The sequence below is a fragment of the Ammospiza nelsoni genome, chromosome 14 (genome assembly GCF_027579445.1).
Source record: "Ammospiza nelsoni isolate bAmmNel1 chromosome 14, bAmmNel1.pri, whole genome shotgun sequence".
Taxonomy (NCBI): Eukaryota; Metazoa; Chordata; class Aves; order Passeriformes; family Passerellidae; genus Ammospiza; species Ammospiza nelsoni.
The window spans coordinates 449,965-468,797 of record NC_080646.1 but is presented as its reverse complement, the minus strand read 5'-3'; the positions used below and the strand labels follow the sequence as shown (position 1 = coordinate 468,797).

The 18,833-nt window shown below is 65.7% G+C and overlaps 5 protein-coding genes across 8 annotated transcripts; all 5 read left to right on the top strand.

The window, feature by feature from the left end:
- Positions 1-91: 91 nt before the first annotated feature.
- Positions 92-1,767, top strand: GDPGP1 (GDP-D-glucose phosphorylase 1). The gene has a single exon (XM_059482387.1). It carries the CDS (start codon positions 92-94, stop codon positions 1,148-1,150), a length of 1,059 nt encoding a protein of 352 aa, XP_059338370.1. The 3' UTR covers positions 1,151-1,767.
- On the top strand, positions 1,363-1,767 carry LOC132079645 (serine/arginine repetitive matrix protein 3-like). Its single transcript, XM_059482389.1, has one exon. The coding sequence runs from the start codon at positions 1,363-1,365 to the stop codon at positions 1,753-1,755; it is 393 nt and encodes a 130-aa protein (XP_059338372.1). The 3' UTR covers positions 1,756-1,767.
- A 696-nt stretch (positions 1,768-2,463) lies between these two features.
- Positions 2,464-9,021, top strand: TTLL13 (tubulin tyrosine ligase like 13). Its single transcript, XM_059482391.1, has 12 exons — positions 2,464-2,582; positions 3,018-3,148; positions 3,513-3,669; positions 3,857-4,000; positions 4,566-4,651; positions 4,760-4,985; positions 5,348-5,532; positions 6,113-6,301; positions 6,763-6,895; positions 7,213-7,386; positions 7,663-8,014; positions 8,529-9,021. The coding sequence occupies exons 1-12, from the start codon at positions 2,490-2,492 to the stop codon at positions 8,771-8,773; spliced, it is 2,115 nt and encodes a 704-aa protein (XP_059338374.1). The 5' UTR covers positions 2,464-2,489; the 3' UTR covers positions 8,774-9,021.
- A 100-nt stretch (positions 9,022-9,121) lies between these two features.
- On the top strand, positions 9,122-11,647 carry HDDC3 (HD domain containing 3). The gene is made up of 5 exons (XM_059482388.1): positions 9,122-9,235; positions 9,488-10,029; positions 10,538-10,593; positions 10,677-10,917; positions 11,474-11,647. The coding sequence occupies exons 2-5, from the start codon at positions 9,765-9,767 to the stop codon at positions 11,602-11,604; spliced, it is 693 nt and encodes a 230-aa protein (XP_059338371.1). The 5' UTR covers positions 9,122-9,235; positions 9,488-9,764; the 3' UTR covers positions 11,605-11,647.
- A 31-nt stretch (positions 11,648-11,678) lies between these two features.
- On the top strand, positions 11,679-18,807 carry VPS33B (VPS33B late endosome and lysosome associated). 4 transcript variants are annotated; one of them, XM_059482384.1, is made up of 23 exons: positions 11,679-11,847; positions 12,003-12,083; positions 12,157-12,215; positions 12,291-12,340; positions 12,457-12,524; positions 12,718-12,763; positions 13,061-13,155; positions 13,436-13,540; positions 13,831-13,927; positions 14,025-14,102; positions 14,409-14,482; positions 15,336-15,422; positions 15,827-15,917; positions 16,091-16,165; positions 16,435-16,499; positions 16,592-16,646; positions 16,724-16,770; positions 17,075-17,207; positions 17,459-17,532; positions 18,021-18,122; positions 18,280-18,355; positions 18,445-18,561; positions 18,686-18,807. In XM_059482384.1, exons 1-23 carry the CDS (start codon positions 11,752-11,754, stop codon positions 18,763-18,765), a joined length of 1,851 nt encoding a protein of 616 aa, XP_059338367.1. In that variant the 5' UTR covers positions 11,679-11,751; the 3' UTR covers positions 18,766-18,807. The 4 variants fall into 4 exon arrangements, with proteins under 4 accessions (XP_059338367.1, XP_059338366.1, XP_059338369.1 ...); XM_059482383.1 differs by having other exon boundaries at positions 12,154-12,215; XM_059482386.1 differs by lacking the exons at positions 12,457-12,524; positions 12,718-12,763.
- Positions 18,808-18,833: the final 26 nt, after the last annotated feature.

The window sequence follows — 18,833 nt, the reverse complement described above, 5'->3', positions numbered from 1 at the left end:
GCGGAGCCGCCCGCCCCGGGCGGGGCAAACGCGCACGTACCGCCGGCCCCGCCCGCCCGGCACACCCGGCTCCCGGCCCGCCACCGCGGAGATGGCGGCCACGGCGGGAGGGGAAGCGGGCGAAGCGAGCCCCGAGGAGTTCGTGTACAGCGAGGAGGACTTCGTGCTGCAGGCAGCCGGCTGGGGCGACCCGGGCTCCGCGCCCTCCCGGTTCGACCGGGTGCTGCTGGCGAGCTGGAGCGACCGTATGGAGCGGGGACTGTTCCGGTACCGGCTGGGAGCGCTGCCCACCCGCGTCCTGCCCGGCGCCGTGCGCCTCGTGGCGCAGCTGAACGAGCAGCGCAGCGCGGAGCGCCGCCCGCCGCAGCCCGTCCGCAGCCTCCGCGACCCCTTCGACCCCGCCGCCTTCAACTTCACGCGGCTGCGCCCCGCCGAGCTGCTGTTCCGCCTGCGCCGCGCCGGCGGCCCGGAGCCGCTGCTGGTGGCGATCAACGCCAGCCCGCTGGAGCGGGGACACGTGCTGCTGCTGCCCGAGCCGGCGCGGCGCCTGCCGCAGGCGCTGACGGCCCCGGCGCTGCGCGGGGCGCTGGAGGCGGCGCTGCTCAGCGCCCACCCCGGCTTCCGCGTGGGCTTCAACGGGCTGGGCGGCGGCGCCTCGGTGAACCACCTGCACCTGCACGGGCTCTACCTGGACCGCCCGCTGCCGCTGGAGGCGGCGCCGGCCGAGCCGCTGGGGCCGCGCCTGGCGCTGCTCCGCGCCGGACCGGCCCCCGCCTTCCTCTTCTTCGCCGCCGGCCCCGCGGCGCTGGAGCCGGTGTCGCGGGCCGTGTGCCGCGCGGCGGAGCACCTGGGCGCCGCCGGGCTGGCCTGCAACGTGCTGGCCACGCGGGGCGACCCGCCGGCGGGGCCCGGGGGCGGCCGCGGGCTGCGGGTGCTGCTGTGGGCGCGCCGGCCGCTCTTCGGCCCCAAGGCGGGCGAGCCCTTCGCCGTGGCGCTGTGCGAGCTGGCGGGGCTGCTGCCGCTGCCCGCCGAGCCGCTCTACCGGGACATCACCGAGGAGCAGGCGCTGAGCGCCATCCGCCAGCACCTGCTGCCCGAGCCCGAGCTGCTGCACCTGGGCGGGGAGCTGGCGCGGCTGCTGGAGCGGTGATGGCACGGGCGGCGGTCAGAGCGGTGAACCGGGGGCACGGACGGCGGCCGGAGCGCGGAGACTGTGGCATGGAGAGCGGCCGAAGCTGAACCGGGGCCACGGGCAGCGGCTGGAGCGCTGCAGAGCTGAGCGCACCGAGACCGGCAGGGGGCGCTGCGGGTGGAGGACGCGGAAGTGACGGTCACGTGGCCGCGCGAGGCCGCTCTGGCCGCATGCCCGGCTCTATGGTGCGGTCGCCATGGGAACGCGGCGGAGCCGGGAGCGGTGCGATGGCGGCGGCGGGCGGCAGCGGCAGGGGCAGCGTGGGCCCGGGCCCGTCCCCGGAAACCCCTCCGAGTGAGGGGGCGCCCATCGCCGCAGCCCCCCGGTACCGTCCCGCTGCTCCCGCCGGACCCGAGCCGCGGAGGAGGCGCAGGCGAGTGTGGGGCCGCAGCCCCCGGCAGGGTCCGGCTGGAGCCCGTCCGGCCGCCCCCGGCGGCGCCTCCCGCTGCCTCACTCGCGCTCGGTCCCGGCCCCAGCCCAGCCGTGGCACAGTGCCCAGGCGGTGCCCGGCGCTCCCCAGCCCCCGGGAGCCGGTGCGGGTCCCTCTGACCCAAAATAAATAGTGTTCCCTGAAAGTGCCCCAAGGATCCCCTGTGTGACCCAGCCGGGCACGGCTCCGTGCCCAGGAGCGCCCTGCCCGCCTCCTTAGGGCTGTAGCGAGCCGGGCTGGCTCGGTCGGGCTGCCCGCTGTGCTCTGTGTGCGTGGGGCATCGGGGCTGTCCCCACTCTGTGCCCTGCCCGGTGCCTCGCTGAGCTGCTGTCATCTCGTCTCTATTCCAGTGTCCCCTCCATCAACCTGAGCGGCTGCAAGTACGACAGCGGTAAGTCAGAGGGACGGGGACCCGCAGGCTCCCCAGGCGCTGCCAGCCAGCAGCGCTGCTGGCACCCCGTTCCCGCTGGTTTATTCACTGCTGCCGGAGTTTGTCACACTTTGGACTGAGATTTCTCCCGATTTAAAATGCAACAGCAGCACGAGCCCTCAACATCCCCCACACTCGTGTTTGCCAGCTGTCTGCTAAAATGGGCAAGAGGGGTTGGCCAGATAAAACTGGTGTTCCTGACGCCTTCCAAGGGGTTATGCCAATACCTTGTACCTCTGAGAGGGGAACTGCAGCCCGGAGAGCTGCATGCTCCATCCCTTGGGGTTTGTCAGTTCCTACGTGCAGCCCCTCGGGCAGGGATGTGTTTCACACCCCATCCCCGGTTCCCTGGGGTGTGTCAGCCGCTGCCCGTGGTCCCGGCTGGCCCTGTCACTGCTTGCCTCGGCACAGTGCGGCGGGCGGCGCAGCACTGCGGGATGAAGGAGGCGGCCGAGCACGAGGAGTGGACGGTGTACTGGACGGACAGCACGGTCACTCTGGAGCGCCTCATGGAAATGAAGCGCTTCCAGGTAAACAGAACACTTGCCCAGCAGGCATCGCTCGGGACACAGGGCTGTCTGTGGAACAGAAGCACCCAAAGTGTGCCTTGTGCCATCTGTGCCTCGGCTCCAGGGCATAGGGTCAGATGCCTCTGCTTGTGCCATGTCCCTGGCTGGTGTCATCAGCAGCTCTCAGCAGCTGTGGTGGGAGCAGCAGCGTGCCAGCCCTGTGATGTGCTGTGAAATAAACAGCTCTTAGGCTGCTCCAGGGCTAAGATGGAATAGGCAGATAAATCAGTAGTGAAGCCCAGATAAAGCAAGTCTCACCCCCAGCAGTAGTTCAAGGCAGCCACAGGCCTGGCTTCCCTCTCACTGCTGGTTCTCTGTGCACAGGCTCTCCTCGGGGCTGGGAGAATCCATCCCCGCAGGGCTCCGCTGATCGGGGTTTTTCTGCACCACTTTCAGAAAATCAACCACTTCCCAGGCATGATCGAGCTGTGCCGCAAGGACCTGCTGGCTCGCAACCTGAACCGCATGCTCCGGCTCTTCCCCAAGGAGTACAACATCTTCCCCCGCACGTGGTGCCTGCCAGCAGAGTGAGTGGCGTGGGACAGCGCCCTGGGGACAGGGGACACGGGCAGGGAGGCTGCTGGCCTGCTCTTTCTGGGCACCAGAGCCCAAACCTGCATTGCTTTGGCACACACCGCCCTGACCTCTTCTGCAAACCTCCCAGCAGAGCTGGAGATGTGTGCAGGGAAAAGGAGGGATGGGGAGGCTGGGTCGGGTCACACAGGGACCGATCTGTGACTCCTGCAGATTAGGAATGGGAGTTCAATTCATCCCCTGCAGAAGTTCAGTGTGTGCTGGCCTGCAGCACCATGGTTTCAGTACCCAGCTGTTAGGAGAGAGTTCAGAGGGGTGTTTTTGGCAGCTGGTGATAGTCACCTCTCCCTTGCACAGCTACGGAGATTTCCTTGCCTATAGATCCATGAGGAAAGCAAGAACATACATCTGCAAGCCTGACAACAGCTGCCAGGGAAGAGGGATCTTCATAACCCACCACCCAGAGGAGATCAAGCACGGGGAGCGCATGATCTGCCAGCAGTACATCTCTGAGGTACTGGGATGGTCCTGGGGGAGCATTCCAGCATCCCCCCTGCTCCCCGGGTCTCCTCAGGCCTGCTGGAGGTGTCGGTGTGGCTGTGGCACATCGGGGACACAGACAAAGCTTGTCCCTCTGCTGAGCAGCACAGGCAGAGGAGCAGTTCCTCAGCTCACCCCTGCTCCTGCCTCTTTCCTCTCAGCCCTTCCTCATCGATGGCTTCAAGTTTGACATGCGCATCTACGTGCTGGTCACATCCTGTGACCCACTGAAGATCTTTCTCTACAAGGAGGGCCTGGCCCGGTTTGCCACCATGAGGTACATCGATAACAGCACGAGAAACCTGGTAAAGAGGAAGTTTTAAAAAAACTCATATAGCATCTGTAGGTATCAGTCCTTAACTTGTTCTGGGGGCATTCCAGGCCTTGAAAAGGCAGGTATTGTATTGGGGGTTGCAGGAGTCCCAGCTTGATGCTTTCCTGTCCTTCCTCTATGCTCCTTCCTCCACCTCACAGGAGGTGTTTCAGGAGGGATACTGCATCTACCCCAAGGCCCCACATTGGGGCTGTTCACTGGCATTACTATGGAATCATGGAATTGTTTGCTTGGATGGAACCTTGGAAGGTCTCCAACCTCATGCTGAAACCCTGGTTAACGATAAATTCATGCCTGGTTTCTCAGGGTCTCACCCAATCAGGTTTTGAAAACCTGCAGAGTGAAGCCTCCCCCCACCCCTGGTGTCTCTGGGCAGCATGTTCTGCTTCTGGCCCTGATAAGAATGCTCAGTTCCACACCATTCCTACTCTGCCCATGCTCCAGGCAGAGAAGAACATGGGAGTATCTGCTGGGGCTGTTCCTGTTCTTGCTCAGTGGTTCAGAGTGAACAAACATCTCTTGTGGTTCCCTGCCAGGGTGACATCTGCATGCACCTGACCAATTATGCAATCAACAAACACAATGAAAACTTCAACAAGGACGACATGGTGGGCAGCAAGAGGTACTGGCATGTCCCAGCACTGCAGGAACACTGCCTGGGGACACAGGTTTACCTCAACTTTCCTGGAGTGACACAACTGAGCCCTTACCACCCCCTGTTCCCACACAGGAAACTGTCCACCCTTAACGCCTGGATGGCAAAGCACAACTATGACACATCAAAGCTCTGGGCAGATATTGATGACATTGTTATAAAGACACTGATTTCAGCTCACCCTGTGCTGAAACATCATTACCAGAGCTGTTTCTCCAACCGCACTACTGGCTGTGCCTGCTTTGAAATCCTGGGCTTTGACATTTTGCTGGATAGAAGGCTGAAGCCATGGCTGCTGGAGGTGAGGAAGGTGGAGAGCTCAGAGCTGGGCCACTAGGACAGGGAGTTTGTTTGATTCAAAAGGGCCACCTTGCTCACAGAATTAACTAGGTTCTGAAGCCAAACAACCTGCTGTGAGCAGGATCCAAGAGAACCCATTTCCTGCACACCATCTAACAACAGGGATTTTCCCAAGCCTTCAGACCCCTTGTCCTGGGAGCACCCTGAATTTGTGACAGCTGCCCCCTGTGGGGTGGGGTCCAGTGACCTGTGGCACAAGAGGGGAGGAGAGAGTGCTGTGTGTGGCTCCTGTCTCTGGCAGGGAGCAGAGCATCCCGGGGCGTGGCTGGGGTGCCAGGTGAGGTTACCTGCTTGTCTTGGCAGGTGAACCACTCTCCCAGCTTCAACACAGATTCTCAGCTAGACCATGAGGTGAAGGATGCCCTTCTGTGTGACACCTTCAACCTGATCAATGTGCACGCCTGTGACAGAAAGAAGGTGCTGGAGGAAGACAAGCGGCGGGTAAAGGAGCGGCTCCTGCAGGCCAGCCAGCCTCCCTGGGAGTCCAGGTACTGCTGCTCCCCCACGGTGCTGCAGGTCCCAGTGAGCAAAGAGAGGCACGACAGAGCGGGATAACACCGGGGCTGGCTGTGGAAGCTCCCAGAGCCCGGGGCATTGTGCAGCCTCTGAGCTGTCCCAAGCCATCTGCGTCCTGCAAGGAGGAGCCACGGCTGCTCTCTGGGTGCCAGGAGATCTGTGACACCTTGTGCTCTAGGCCCTGACAGAGCTCTCCCCAAGCTGCACCTGCCTGTAATCTCTTTTGCTGGGGATGGGCAGTGCCAGCATCCTGGGCTGGCAGGGATGCTCACATGAGGAACCACAGCCCTGCCTCAGGAACTGGGGATACCCTTCTGCAGGGCAGGGGTCCTTTCCAGGACTGAGGGTTTCTCGTTCCTCTGTCTGCCCTATGTCCTTTCACAAGCCCGTGGTCAGTGAGCCTGCTGCCTGGCAGGCAGGCCGTGGCTCTGTCCAGCTGCCGTTTCCATCAGGAGTCCTGGGACAATCCCGGGACATGCTAGGCACATCAGCTCCGCGCTCTGCCTGTGCCAGAGCCTCCCCCACAGCTCCCTGTGCTCCGTCCCGCTGCAGGCGCAGGGAGCAGGAGAGCAGCCAGGCTGCCTGGCTGGCACAGGCTGAGACCTACGAGAACGAGCACCTGGGGGGCTTCCGACGCATCTACCCGGCACCTGGGACAGAGAAGTACGAGCCATTCTTCCAGCAGAGCAGGTCCCTCTTCCAGGATACAGCAGCATCCAAGGCAAGAGAAGAGCATGCCAGGTACGCTGCTCCTGTGGAAACCCACTTCTCACAGGTGGCATGGAGGCTGCTTGCTCCTGACCCCTTCCTGGGGAGCAACTCTGATGCTTGGCAGGTGTAAGAAAGCGGGGAGAGTGGGAGGGGAAAGGAATGAGCCTGCATGTGCTGGGGCAGCACAGCAAAGTGGCTCCTTTTAGATGGACTCCAGAGAGGAAAGGGCAGTAGTCCATTGACTTTTGGACCGTGGAGACACCGTTTCCCAAATGTCCCCCTCCCTTTTGGCAAATACAGCCTAATCCAAGGGCATCTCTCTTTTTAAAAGTCTCTTTACAAGCTTCCCATTCCCTCTCTTGGCACAGTTCCATTATGGGCTATTCATATAGAACTTGGGCCTGCAGTAAATGTCCCAAGGTTGAAATCTGCCCCAGAGCCCTTTGCAATTGTGGCTCTGAGCAGTGAGTGACTGCGCTGTTGTGTGGCAGGCAGCAGCTGGAGGAGATGCGCCTGAAAAATGAAAAGCTGGAAGCTATCAGGAAGAAGAAAACAGAGAGGAATAAAGGCACAACTCCTACAACCCACCTTTCCTACAGAAGCACCAAGTCATGGGACAGAAAGGTACGTCAGTGTCAGCACTGTCTGTGGGCTCTCTAAGTCACTGATATGGCTCTGGGAGCTGCACTGAGCCATTGGGGCACCCATGGAGCAGAAATTCCAGGTTTGACTCCCTGCCTGAAGTTCAGAGTCAGCAACTTGTGTTGGCACTACTTGCAAGCACCAGTGTTGTGCCTTTCCACTTTGGCTCTCACTGGGATCTCTGTCCCTGCCGGGACTGTAACTGTGCCCAGGGCTGGAGCAGCTCATGGCTGTCTCACCTGTGCATTATCCCAGCTTCAGCTTTGCTATAGCTCAGGTGTGTCTCTGCCGAGGTGCAGCGTGTGCAGTACAACTCCATGAAGCCCCAGAACATTGTGGAACACGAAGAGAAGAGGAGACTGAATGCTCTGCTGCAGCGTGAGAAGCAGATCCGAGGGCTGGGCATCACTGAGCTGCTTTCCCAGCTGCTCCCCACGGCTGAAACCCAGAGACCCTACGTGCTCCAGAGCCAGGTAATGGCACTGCCCACAGCCACCCCACACAGAAGTGCACTGGAGCAGGGTTGGGCAGTGAGCATCTCTGCTGGGGCAGGATGGGGGCTGCTGCAGGCACAGCAGCTGCTGTGCCTTCAGAATGACGAGTCTGGAATGGTGCCGGGGACATAGCTGGGGACAAAGTGCGGGGTGATGCTTCACTGTGCACCTGGGTGTGACTGGAGACTCTTCTTTCCCATCTCCTGCCAAGGCCTACAGAAGTAAGCCGTGGCCATTTTCCTTCCCTCCTTCCAGCTACTGTTTCCCTGGGATGTCATTGAGGAGCACAACGCCCACAAATTAATGATGCTTTTCTCATTCCTGGGAGTCCCAGCTCGGCCCTTGGCACACAGGATTTTACCCAGCCCTGCAGCCCAGGGCCTGCCACAGCACATGGCAGGCCCAGATCCCAAGGACACGGAGACCCTCTGCATTCGAGGCCAGAGCATCCTGTGCCACGCGCGGCGCAGGGGCGGCCGGGCACAGGGCGGGGGCTGGCAGCAGGGCCCGGCGGCGGGGGCGGCGCTCCCCCAGCCCTGCGCCCACCCCCGGGGGCAGCAGCCCAGGGAGCAGTGCCTGCCTGGCACCGCCAGCCAGGCTGAAGGCTGTAAGTACACAACCCTGCCAGGCTGGGAGGAACGGGTGGGCTCCATGGAGCTCTCAGGGATGCTGGGACACTGCTAAGCGGTCACTGTGCTCTGCTTGGGGCACTGGTTACCACTGGAAACCTCTGAGGCTTGGAGATGCCATCTGCAGGGACAGGGAAGAACCATGGGTGGTTTCCCAGGATCAAGGGTTGATGTGCAGGCACGGGGGAGTGTGAGAAGCCAGGAAAGTCTAAGAGGTTTTGGAGACGCATTAGGTCCTGGGCGTCAGAGGGGACATGGTGACACAGCATAGCCCCCACTCTCTTCCCAGCACACTACTCCCTGCCTGTGCTCCCACCCTCCAGCCTTGCCCAGCCCAGCTCCCTGGCATCGGCTTCACCCACTCTGCAGCCTCAGGACCCTGAGGAGCAGGGGCAGAGGAGGGGCTGCCGGAACCAAGCCCACGGGGAAGGGCAGTGGGGGCTGCTGAGCTGCAGGCTCTGCACGACCCCACAACCATCTGTGCTGTTGCAGGTAACGCTGGTAGTCGGTCATCCTCCGATGGGGGCAGCTGTCCCCCGACGTCCCCAGCCAGCCCCGAGCAGGCCCCATGTGATGGCACTTCCAGCTGTGCTGTGGAGCTCCCCGCCGCCACTGCCGCGCAGCACACACACACCTCACACCGCGGCAGAGCCTCGTCGTGCCAGTGTGTCACACCACGCCGGCACCTTGCCCCGTGCCACTGCCCCACAGATTCACAGCCTGAAAAGCACAGGTAACACGGCCAGGGGCTCAGCCTTCCGCCCGTGTGTGCTTGCGTAAGAACCAGGACTTGCAGGATGAAACCAGCACAGCTGCTGGCTGCCTCCATCAACTCTGGAGACAGCCGCTGAGCCCCCTGACCAGCACCTGGGCCCAGCACGGCTCCGGCCACCCGCCCCGGCTGCCTTCACCCCTGCCAGGGCCGGAGACTGGTGCTTGTGCCCTGCCCGCTGCACGGCCGCCTGCGCTGAAGCCCTCCGGAGGCCACCTCGCTCAGGACCCGTCGGAAGCGCGCTTCCCCCGCCGGGGCCGCTCCCGCGCCGGCCCCGCCCGTCCCCGGGCCTGTTCCGGGCCATGGCGGGGCTGCTCCGGCGCGCCCTGCGGGCCGCGCCGCTCCTCGCCCGGGTCCCGCGGCGGGCGGCGGCGGCGTGGCCCGGGGACCCGGAGCCGCCGGACCCGGCGCTGGAGGACACGCAGAGGTGCGGAGCGGCCGGGGCGCGGCGGGGCGTGCGGCGGCCCGGGCGCTCACGCGTGTTCCCCGCAGGGCGCGGCGGCGGCGGGCGGCGGCGCGGATGGAGCGGCTGCGGCGGGAGCTGGGCGGGGGGCGCAGAGCCTCCGAGCGCGTCCTGACCTGGCAGGCGATGGAGCAGCTGCGGTGAGCGCGGGGCCGGGCGGGCCGCGCCTGCCGACCGCCTCGGTGAGCGCACCGGTGACCGTGCCCGTGCCCGCAGGTTCCTGCGGCGGGAGCTGCCCGAGGAGTGGCCCTTGGAGCGCCTGGCCGAAGGCTTTGGCGTCAGCACGGACGTGGTGCGGCGGGTGCTGCGGAGCCGCGTCTGTCCCTCTCCGCAACGCCGCCTGCGGCAGGACCAGCGGGCGCTGAGCGCCGCCGCCACGGCACCGGCACCGGCACGGGGGGCGGGGGACGGGCGCGAGGTGCGCGCCCCCGACGGGACGCTGCTGTACCGGCTGCCGCGGGGCTGGGGCGGGCCAGGGCCCGGCGCGCAATAAATGCACTTGGGGCCCGCCTCCGCCTGTGCCGCTTCCGTCGCGCCGGCCGCGGGCTCCGAGACCGCGGGGATGAGCTTCGAGGCCCTGGGAATGGGCTCCGAGGCCGCGGGGATGAGCTTCGAGGCCCTGGGAATGGGCTCCGAGGCCGCGGGGATGGGCTCCGAGGCGGCGCGGCTGCTGGAGGCCGTGGACTTTGCAGCCAGGAAACACAAGGACCAGCGGCGGAAGGATCCCGAGGGCACCCCCTACATCAACCACCCCATCGGTGCGGAACCCCCCGGCACCGCGCCCCGCTCTCGGGAGCCCCCCGCGGCCCTCTCTCCTACCCTGGCACCCCTCCTGCCCCGGCGCGCTGCCAGCCCCCGGGAGCCCCTCGCCCTGGTCCCGGCACACAGCCGTGTCCCTTGTCCCGTGTCCTTGGGCCCGATGGGGGCAGAGCTGCCGAAGCACGGCGGCCCCGGCTCCAGGTGTAGCTGCCGCCCCCCTGTTGCCCTGCCGTGCCTGGGGCCCGCGGGAGCTGCTGAGGGGCCCCCGTGCCGCGGCCGCCCCTGCCGGGCCAGGGGACAGCCCCACCTGGGGGGCACTGCCGGCCCCCGGGACCTTCCAGCCTGCGCGGCCGCGGATCCACCGCGCAGGACGGGCCCGCGGGGTGTGCCCTGCCCAGGGCTGGCCTCGGGGGAGCCTCGCTGCCCACCGTGCGGGACAGCCCCCGGTCCGGGCCCGGAGCTGCCTGTTCCTCGCCGCCTCCTCCCACCTTTCCGTTCTCGCTGCAGCCGTGGCCAGGATCCTGGCGCATGAGGCCGGCGTGACGGACATGGTGGTGCTGCAGGTAACGCTTGCCCTGCCCCGCCCCGGCCGCTCCCCGCGGCTCGGCCCGCTCCCCGCAGCCCCCTGGTCCCCTGCTCGCCGCAGGCCGCCCTGCTGCACGACACAGTGGAGGACACGGACACCACGTTCTCGGAGATCGAGGAGCGGTTCGGCGCGGAGGTGCGGCGCGTGGTGGAGGAGGTGACGGACGACAAGAGGCTGCCCAAGATGGAGCGCAAGCGGCTGCAGATCGAGCGCGCTGCCGCCTGCAGCCGCCGCGCCAAGCTGGTCAAGCTGGCGGACAAGCTGCACAACCTGCGGGACCTGAACCGCTGCACCCCGCAAGGTGCCGGGCCCGGGGCCCAGGGGGCGCGGGGAGCACGGCGGCAGTGCAGCGGCACCGGGCACGGGCCCCGCCGGTCCCGGCCCGCAGCACGGCCGGTGCTGCTGCCTGTGCCGAGGGACAGAGGGCCCCGCGGCCGCGATGGGCCGGGGCGGGAGGCGGGGCCGGTGTCAGTGGCGGTGTGTGTGTGCCGGTGTGTCAGTGCCGGCGTGTGTGTGCCGGTGTGTCAGTGCCGGTGTGTGTGTGTGTGTGTGCCGGTGTGTCAGTGCCGGTGTGTCAGTGCCGGTGTGTCAGTGCCGGTGTGTGTGTGTGTGTGTGCCGGTGTCAGTGCCGGTGTGTGTGTGTGCCGGTGTGTCAGTGCCGGTGTGTGTGTGTGTGTGTGCCGGTGTGTCAGTGCCGGTGTGTCAGTGCCGGTGTGTGTGTGTGCCGGTGTCAGTGCCGGTGTGTGTGTGCCGGTGTCAGTGCCGGTGTGTGTGTGTGCCGTTGTCTCCGTGGGACGGGTGGTGCGGGCGGCCGCGGTGTGACGGTGCCGGAAGTGACGTCGCGCGTGTCCCCGCAGGGTGGTCGGAGGAGCGCGTGCAGGAGTACTTCCGGTGGGCGGCGCGCGTGGTGTCGGGGCTGCGCGGGAGCAGCGCGGCCCTGGAGGGGGCGCTGCAGCGCCTGTTCGAGGCGCGCGGCGTGCCCACGTGACCGGGCCGCGCCCGCCTCCGCCAATAATAAACGTGCGCACGGATCGGCGTCTCTGCGTTGCCATGGTATTGCGCGGTTCCGCCGCCGCCGAGTTCCGGCCGCGCCGCGCCCGCGCCCGGGCGTTCCGGTGGCGCCGCGGTCCCCGCCATGGCCCTCGCCGGGCGGCGCGACGCGCCCGAACCGCCGGACTTCGGCATTCTGAAGCGGCTGGCCCGAGACCAGCTCGTCTACCTGCTGGAGCAGGTCCGGAGGCATCCCCCACCGGGACGGGCATCCCTCACCGGGGCGGGCGCTGGGGGTTGGCGGGATCGGCACCGGCCCCGGGCGGGGGTCGGGAGCCGGGGCGGGCGCGGCTCGGGGCAGCCGCCGGGTGCCCGCCCATGCCCGCCTGCCCGCAGCTGCCCGGCAAGAAGGACCTGTTCATCGAGGCCGACCTGATGAGCCCCCTGGACCGCATCGCCAACGTGTCCATCCTGAAGGTACCGCGGGGCCGCTCGGGCCGCCCGCCGCCCGCCGCCGCCCGCGCCCACGCCGCGCCTGTCCCCGCAGCAGCACGACGTGGACAAGCTGTACAAGGTGGAGACGCGGCCGGCCCCCGGCGCCAGCGACCAGTGAGTGCCCGGGCAGGGCAGGGAGGGTCCCGCGGCCCGGCCCGGTACGAGCGGCCCCGGCCCCTCTCGGTGCAGGTTCTGCTTCCTGGTGCGGCCGCGGGTCAGGACCATGAGGTTCATCGCCGGTGAGTGCGGCCGGGCCGGGGCCGGGGCCGGGGCTCCGCCCGAGGGGCTCTGCGGGCCGGGGGCAGCCGGGCCGGGCGGGGGGCGGCTGTGCAGGGGCTCTGCGGGGTGTCCACAGATATCGTCAACGCTGACAAGATGTCGGGCAGGAGCAGGAAGTACAAAATCATCTTCAGCCCCCAGAAGGTCAGTAGGACCCACGGTGATGCCCATTTGCACTTTCCACTCCCCTGTGGGCACCAAAAGTTGTTAGTTTTTAACCCAGAAATGTTTGCATAAACCCAAGTGTTGTGACACTGGGAAGGCGCTGGGCCCCTGCAGAGCTTTACCTGCTCAGAGCTCGCCTGGCCCTGAGGGTCTCCCTTTCCTTCCCTTGCAGTTCTATGCCTGCGAGATGGTGCTGGAGGAGGAGGGGGTCTTTGGTGGTGAGTGGGGCTGCGGGGCTGGCCCGGGGAGCTGACACCAGAGGATCCCAGTTACATCCCAGTGCTGGGATCCCCGTGTGGGCAGGGAACACGGCTTCTCTCGAGGCTGGCTGCCAGCCTGCAGGCCAGTGTGTGCCCACGCAGCACAGCCCCTCTCCTCTGCCTGAGGAGAGGAGAGAGGGTCCTGCCCGCGTCCTGTCTGGAGCTCCACAGGCCCTGTTCTGGGGCTGCTGTGATTCCTGGGGCTGTTCCTGCCCAGGGCTGCATCAGTGTCCCCTGTTCCTGTCCCGCACGCAGATGTCACCTGCGACGAATGGTCCTTCTACCTGCTGCCCCTGGATGAGGACATCATTAGCATGGAGCTGCCCGAGTTCTTCCGTGACTATTTTCTGGTCAGTGGGACATGTGGGGGGTGACAGCCCATCCTGTCCCCCTGCCTCTCTGGGGCTGGGGACAGGAGGAGGTGTGTGGTGCCCTGCTCAGCCCTCAGTCTGCTCCCAGGGGCAGCTTTTGCTGGGCAGGGGTGGCTCGGCCCCAGCTGGCCCCTCTGCCCTGCCCGGGCAGCCTCGGGGCAGTTCCCGCTGTGTGCTGGGGATGGAGCTCCCAGCCCTGCCCAGCCCTGCCCTGGCAGCCCTGCCCAGGCAGCTGCCCACACTGCCCGCCTGCTCCCAGGAGGGAGATCACCGCTGGATCAACCCCGTCGCCAGAGCCCTGCAGCTGCTCAACTCCCTCTATGGCCCCTTCGGGAAGACCCACGGCATCGGCCGCTGTGCCAAGGTGGGGCTGGCACGGGGGGCTGCGGCTGGCAGGGCCCTGGGCCCCATCAGCCACGGGGCAGCACATCAGAGCCGTCACCGCCCGTGCCACCTCCTGGGCGGGTTTTGGGGGTCCCGTGCGCCAGGGTGGGTAGCGCAGGGGCGGCTGCTGCTCGCTGGGTGCGGTGGAGCCCCCGTGCCCCGAGGGTGGGAGTGTTTGTGCCTGGCCTTGGCCGTCAGCCCCGCTGTGTGCCCGGGCCCTGGCTGGGAGCCCGGGCTGTGCCCTGCGCTGGCACCCTGTGCCCCTCACAGATGAGCTACGAGCTGTGGCGGGACCTGGAGGAGGAGGGCGACGGCGAAGGGCAGGGCAGGAAGCCCGAGATTGGACACGTGTTCCTCATGGACAGAGGTGGGCTGAGGCAGGGGCGGCACATCCCAGAGGGGCAGGAGAGCCCCTGGGGCAGCAGGAGGAGCGGGAGGGCAGCCCGGCCGTGCTCTCCCTGCAGACACCGACTACGTGACAGCGCTCTGCTCCCAGGTGGTCTACGAGGGGCTCGTGGATGACACCTTCCGCATCAAGTGTGGTACGGGGCGAGGGCAGGGCGCGGGCAGCGCGGGCTCTGCACCCACAGAACGGGGCAGAACGGGCTCTGCACTTACTGCATGGGGCTCTGCACTCGCAGCATAGGGCAGAACGGGCTCTGCACTCACAGCACGGGGCTCTGCCCTCACCTGGCCAGCAGGTTTTGTGCAGGTTTGTGCCTGGCATTGTCAGGCATGGTGCTGTTCCCACAGGGACAGTCCCAGTGTGCTGCCTCTTTCAGCAAGGCTCGTGCATGTGGGAATGTTGCTGTGTCTGGGACAAAGCAGCTCTTGGCTTTTCCCTGCAGGCAGTGTGGATTTTGGGCCAGATGTCACCTCTTCTGACAAGAGCATTAAAGTGCTGCTCAATTCCCAGGACAAAGTGAGTCCTCACGAGCCTCGGGGGATCCCTTGGTGGGAGGAGGCAGAGTGAACCATTCCCCGCTAAGGCTGGGCAGGAGTGGCTGGGGCTGCTGGGCCCTGGGAGCATGGTTCAGGCACAGAGAGCACAGAAACGTGGTGCAGCTCCACTCCTGAACCTGTCAGAGTCCCTGCGTGCAGCGCTGTGTCACAGAGGAGTGCTTTAAGGTCACTAGGGGAACCCCAGCACAGGTATGCGCAAAACCAGGTGTAATATAAAAGCTGCAGCTTGACAAAATTCATTGGCAAAGTTCTAAATGGTTAAAGCACACAGATGAAAAAAAATTATAAATCAATCCATCCAAACCAAAATCAACTCAAAAATATCTCCATGGAGGTGGAGGTGGGGAATGAGGGGGGAATCTAAAGGATAGGAAAGGAATACAGCAGACCCTCCTGTTAAGTCACAAAGTTCATAGTAACTTTCCATCCTGGCCACAGTTCAGGTTGGTACTTGGCTATGGAATTTGACAATGAAAATATTACTCCACTTGGGTCTTTATTCAGGTTACAAAAATAATTTTCCCAGGCTGTTCATTAAAAGACAGTAGCTGGTTAGACAGTGCTAGTTCCTAGGAAGAGAGTTTCTGCTGAGCTGGGGGGGACCCTCAGGGCTGACCCTTGAGGAGCTTTTCCCAGACCTGGCATGGCCTGGCTCAGAGGGACATGCTGACAGGGGCTGCTGTGCTGCCAGCCAGGGCTCTGGGGCACGGGTGGCACTGCCAGCGAGCTGTGCGGGGTGTGGGGAGCATTGGCCCGGGCTCTGTCCCGGGGCTGCAGCTGGCCGGGCCCTGGCAGCTGTGCTGCTCGCACAGGTGTTCAGCCAGATCCGGAACGAGCACTTCTCCAACGTCTTCGGCTTCCTGAGCCAGAAGTCACGGAACCTGCAGGCGCAGTACGACGTGAGTGTCACCCTGGCACGCCTGTGGCACTGTCCCTCGTGCAGCCTGGGCACCGCCCCAGTGCAGCCTGGGCACCATCCCCCAGTGCAGCCTGGGCACCCCCCAGTGCAGCCTGGGCACAGCCCCTGTGCAGCCTGGGCACCCCCCAGTGCAGCCTGGGCACCCCCCAGTGCAGCCTGGGCACCGCCCCAGTGCAGCCTGGGCACCATCCCCCAGTGCAGCCTGGGCACAGCCCCAGTGCAGCCTGGGCACCATCCCAGTGCAGCCTGGGCATCCCCCAGTGCAGCCTGGGCACCATCCCAGTGCAGCCTGGGCATCCCCCAGTGCAGCCTGGGCACCATCCCAGTGCAGCCTGGGCACCCCCCAGTGCAGCCTGGGCACAGCCCCTGCTCTCCCTCTCGCAGCGGCGCCGGGGCATGGACATCAAGCAGATGAAGGACTTTGTGTCCCAGGAGCTGAAGGGACTGAAGCAGGAGCATCGCCTGCTGAGCCTGCGTAGGACCCGAGGGGCAGGAGGGGCCCTCGGCTGTGCTGCTGGGGCTGGGGGCAAAGCAGGGGCTGGGGGCCCTGGGTGTGCCCAGCAGGATGGGGCAGGGGCTGCTGGCCTGTGCTAGCAGTGCCCGCAGAGCCCTCTCCCCTCAAAGGCACTGTGTCTCTTGGCTGTGTAGATATCGGTGCCTGTGAGTCTATCATGAAAAAGAAAACCAAGCAGGACTTCCAGGAGACCATCAAGGCTGAACACTGTGAGTGCTGCTCCACCGGTGCCTGCCCCACTCTGAGCCACGGCCTCGCTGGCCCCAGGCCCACCCTCGTGCCTGGTGTGCCCTGTGTGGCCCCGTCCTCGCAGCCCCTTCTTTCGGGGGTGTCCCAGGCTCCCCAGTAGGGTCAGGCTGCAGTGTGAGAGAGGGACTGTGGGGTGGGCTGGGGCCATTCCCTGGGGTGCTGGAAGGGCAGCAGAGCCCAGCAGGCTGGCAGGAGCCCTGGGGTGACGCTGCCCGTGCCCCTGCCACAGCACTGCTGGAGGGCTTTGACATCCGTGAGAGCACCAGCTTCATCGAGGAGCACATCGACCGCCAGGTGAGAGCAGGGGCTGCTGGCTGCAGCAGGAGCACCGTGCTGCCCCCCTGACCCTGCTCCCACAGGTGTATCCCTTAACCCCATTCCCACAGGTGTCCCCCGTCGAGAGCCTGCGCCTCATGTGCCTCCTGTCCATCACTGAAAACGGTGAGTGCCGCGCTCTGCGGGGCCAGCAGGGCACCCAGCCCCAGCCTGGCACACAGCTCACCTGCTGCTCCCCGCAGGTCTCATTCCCAAGGACTACCGCTCCCTGAAAACCCAGTACCTGCAGGTGAGCAAGAGCTGGGCCGGGCGGGGTCCCCTCCGCGTGCTCCCGGCCACGAGGGGCTGGGCAGGGGCACGGCAGGGGCTGGGCCCTGGTGCACAGCTGCACGTGAGCCCCAGCACAGCCCCTGCCTGCACAGCCCCTGCCTGCACAGCCCCTGCCTGCACAGCCCCCTGAGCCCCAGGCTGCCCCTGCCCTGTGCCTGCTGGGGGCTCTGAGCAGCCTGTGCCCTGCCTCAGGGGGGCCAGCCTGTGTGCTGCCTGTGCTCACAGAGGGCCCACGCTGATCTGATGCTGCTCCCCGCTCACAGAGCTACGGGCCCGAGCACTTGCTGACCTTCCACAACCTGAAGCGCATCGGGCTGCTGACTGAGCAGGCAGCCGGGGAGACGCTGACAGCCGTGGAGAGCAAAGTCAGCAAGCTGGTGACAGACCGTGCTGCAGGTGAGCCAGCCCCTGCGCCGTGTCCTGCAGCCCGGGAAGGGGAGCTGCTGGCCCAGCTCTGGCTGGAGGCACGCGGCCAGCTATGGTGCTGCAGGCAGGGCAGGGCAGGACAGGGGGCTGTGCTCTGGGGCACCGGGGCTGGCAGCACCACGGCCATTCTGCACAGCACACAGCTCTGCACAGCGCTGCCAGCCTGGCTCCGCCGTCCAGACAGAGCCTCCCAAGCTGTTCCTCCTTGACGTGTTTTCCAGGAAAGATCACGGATGCATTCAGTTCTTTGGCCAGGAAGAGTAATTTCCGAGCCATAAGCAAGAAGCTGGGGTTGGTACGTGCTCAAGGGCTGCTGGCTGGACACAGTGACACAGAGCACAGAGCTGTGCTCAGCCCGTGCCCAGGCTGCAGGCCTGGCAGCCCAGGGGCACACAGCTCAGGCCCAGAGCTGCTGCAGCTGCTCCAGGCAGCCTGGGGACTTCTCCTGGGGCTGGGGGCCACTGCCAGCTCCCCACTCTGCCCTGGCCCTGCGCCCTGCGAGTGCTGGGGCTTTCCTTGCCCCTTTCAGACACTGCAGTGGCGCTGGGCAGGCAGCCCCGTGTCCTCCATCCTGGGCAGGGGTCCTAGGCTGCTGGCAAGGTGACATTTCTGGGACATTTCAGGGACATTTCTGTCCCTAGCCCCTGCTGCACAGCCCACCCAGGCCATGTGATGCTGGCTCTGGCACGGTGGGGACAGAGCCGTGCTCCGAATGTCTGTGTCTCCTCACCCCTGCACCTCTGAGGGGGAATGAGGCACCTTTGGTGTCACCTGTCACTGCAGATCCCTCGGCTGGATGGCGAGTATGACCTCAAAATGCCTCGGGACATGGCCTATGTCTTTGGCGGGGCCTACGTACCCCTGAGCTGCAAGATCATCGAGCAGGTGAGCTCACCTGCTGCGGGACAGAGCCGGGCACATCCCTTCAGCCCTGCCTCCTTCTGGGGCACCCGGCAGGGTCCCTGTGCCCAGGCCTAGGGCTGGTGGTGGCCGTGTGCCCCGAGAGCCCCCTGAGCAGTGCCCCTGCCGTGCCGTCCCTCAGGTGCTGGAGCGCCGCGGCTGGCAGGGCCTGGAGGAGGTTGTGCGGCTGCTCAACGGCAACGAGTTCTCAGTGTCAGGTAGTGGGGCTGGGGGCGGCGGGGCTGCCCGCTGGCATTCGGCCTCCTCATGGGGGCTGGCATGGCCTACAGCGCCCTTCCCTCTGCAGACAGCGCCGTGGAGGACAACCCCGCCTGGGATTGCCAGCGCGTCATCCTCGCCGTGTTCCTGGGGGGCTGCACCTTCTCCGAGATCGCGGCGCTCCGCTTCCTGGGCAAGGAGAGAGGTACGAGCGGCCCGGGCAGGGCAGGCTCCGTGCTCTGTGCTCCGTGCTCAGGGTGGAGCCCGCGGGCACGGGGCTGGCAGTGCCGGTGCTGCCCGGCTGGGGCACTGACAGGCCTTTCCTGCAGGGTGCAAGTTCATCTTCCTGACCACGGCCATCACCAACAGCGCCCGCATGATGGAGGCCATGATCGAGGCCAAGGCCTGAGCCCTGAGGGCAGCCTGCCAGTAAAGATTCTGCTGACAACGACCCGGCCTGCGCCTGTCTGTGTGCGA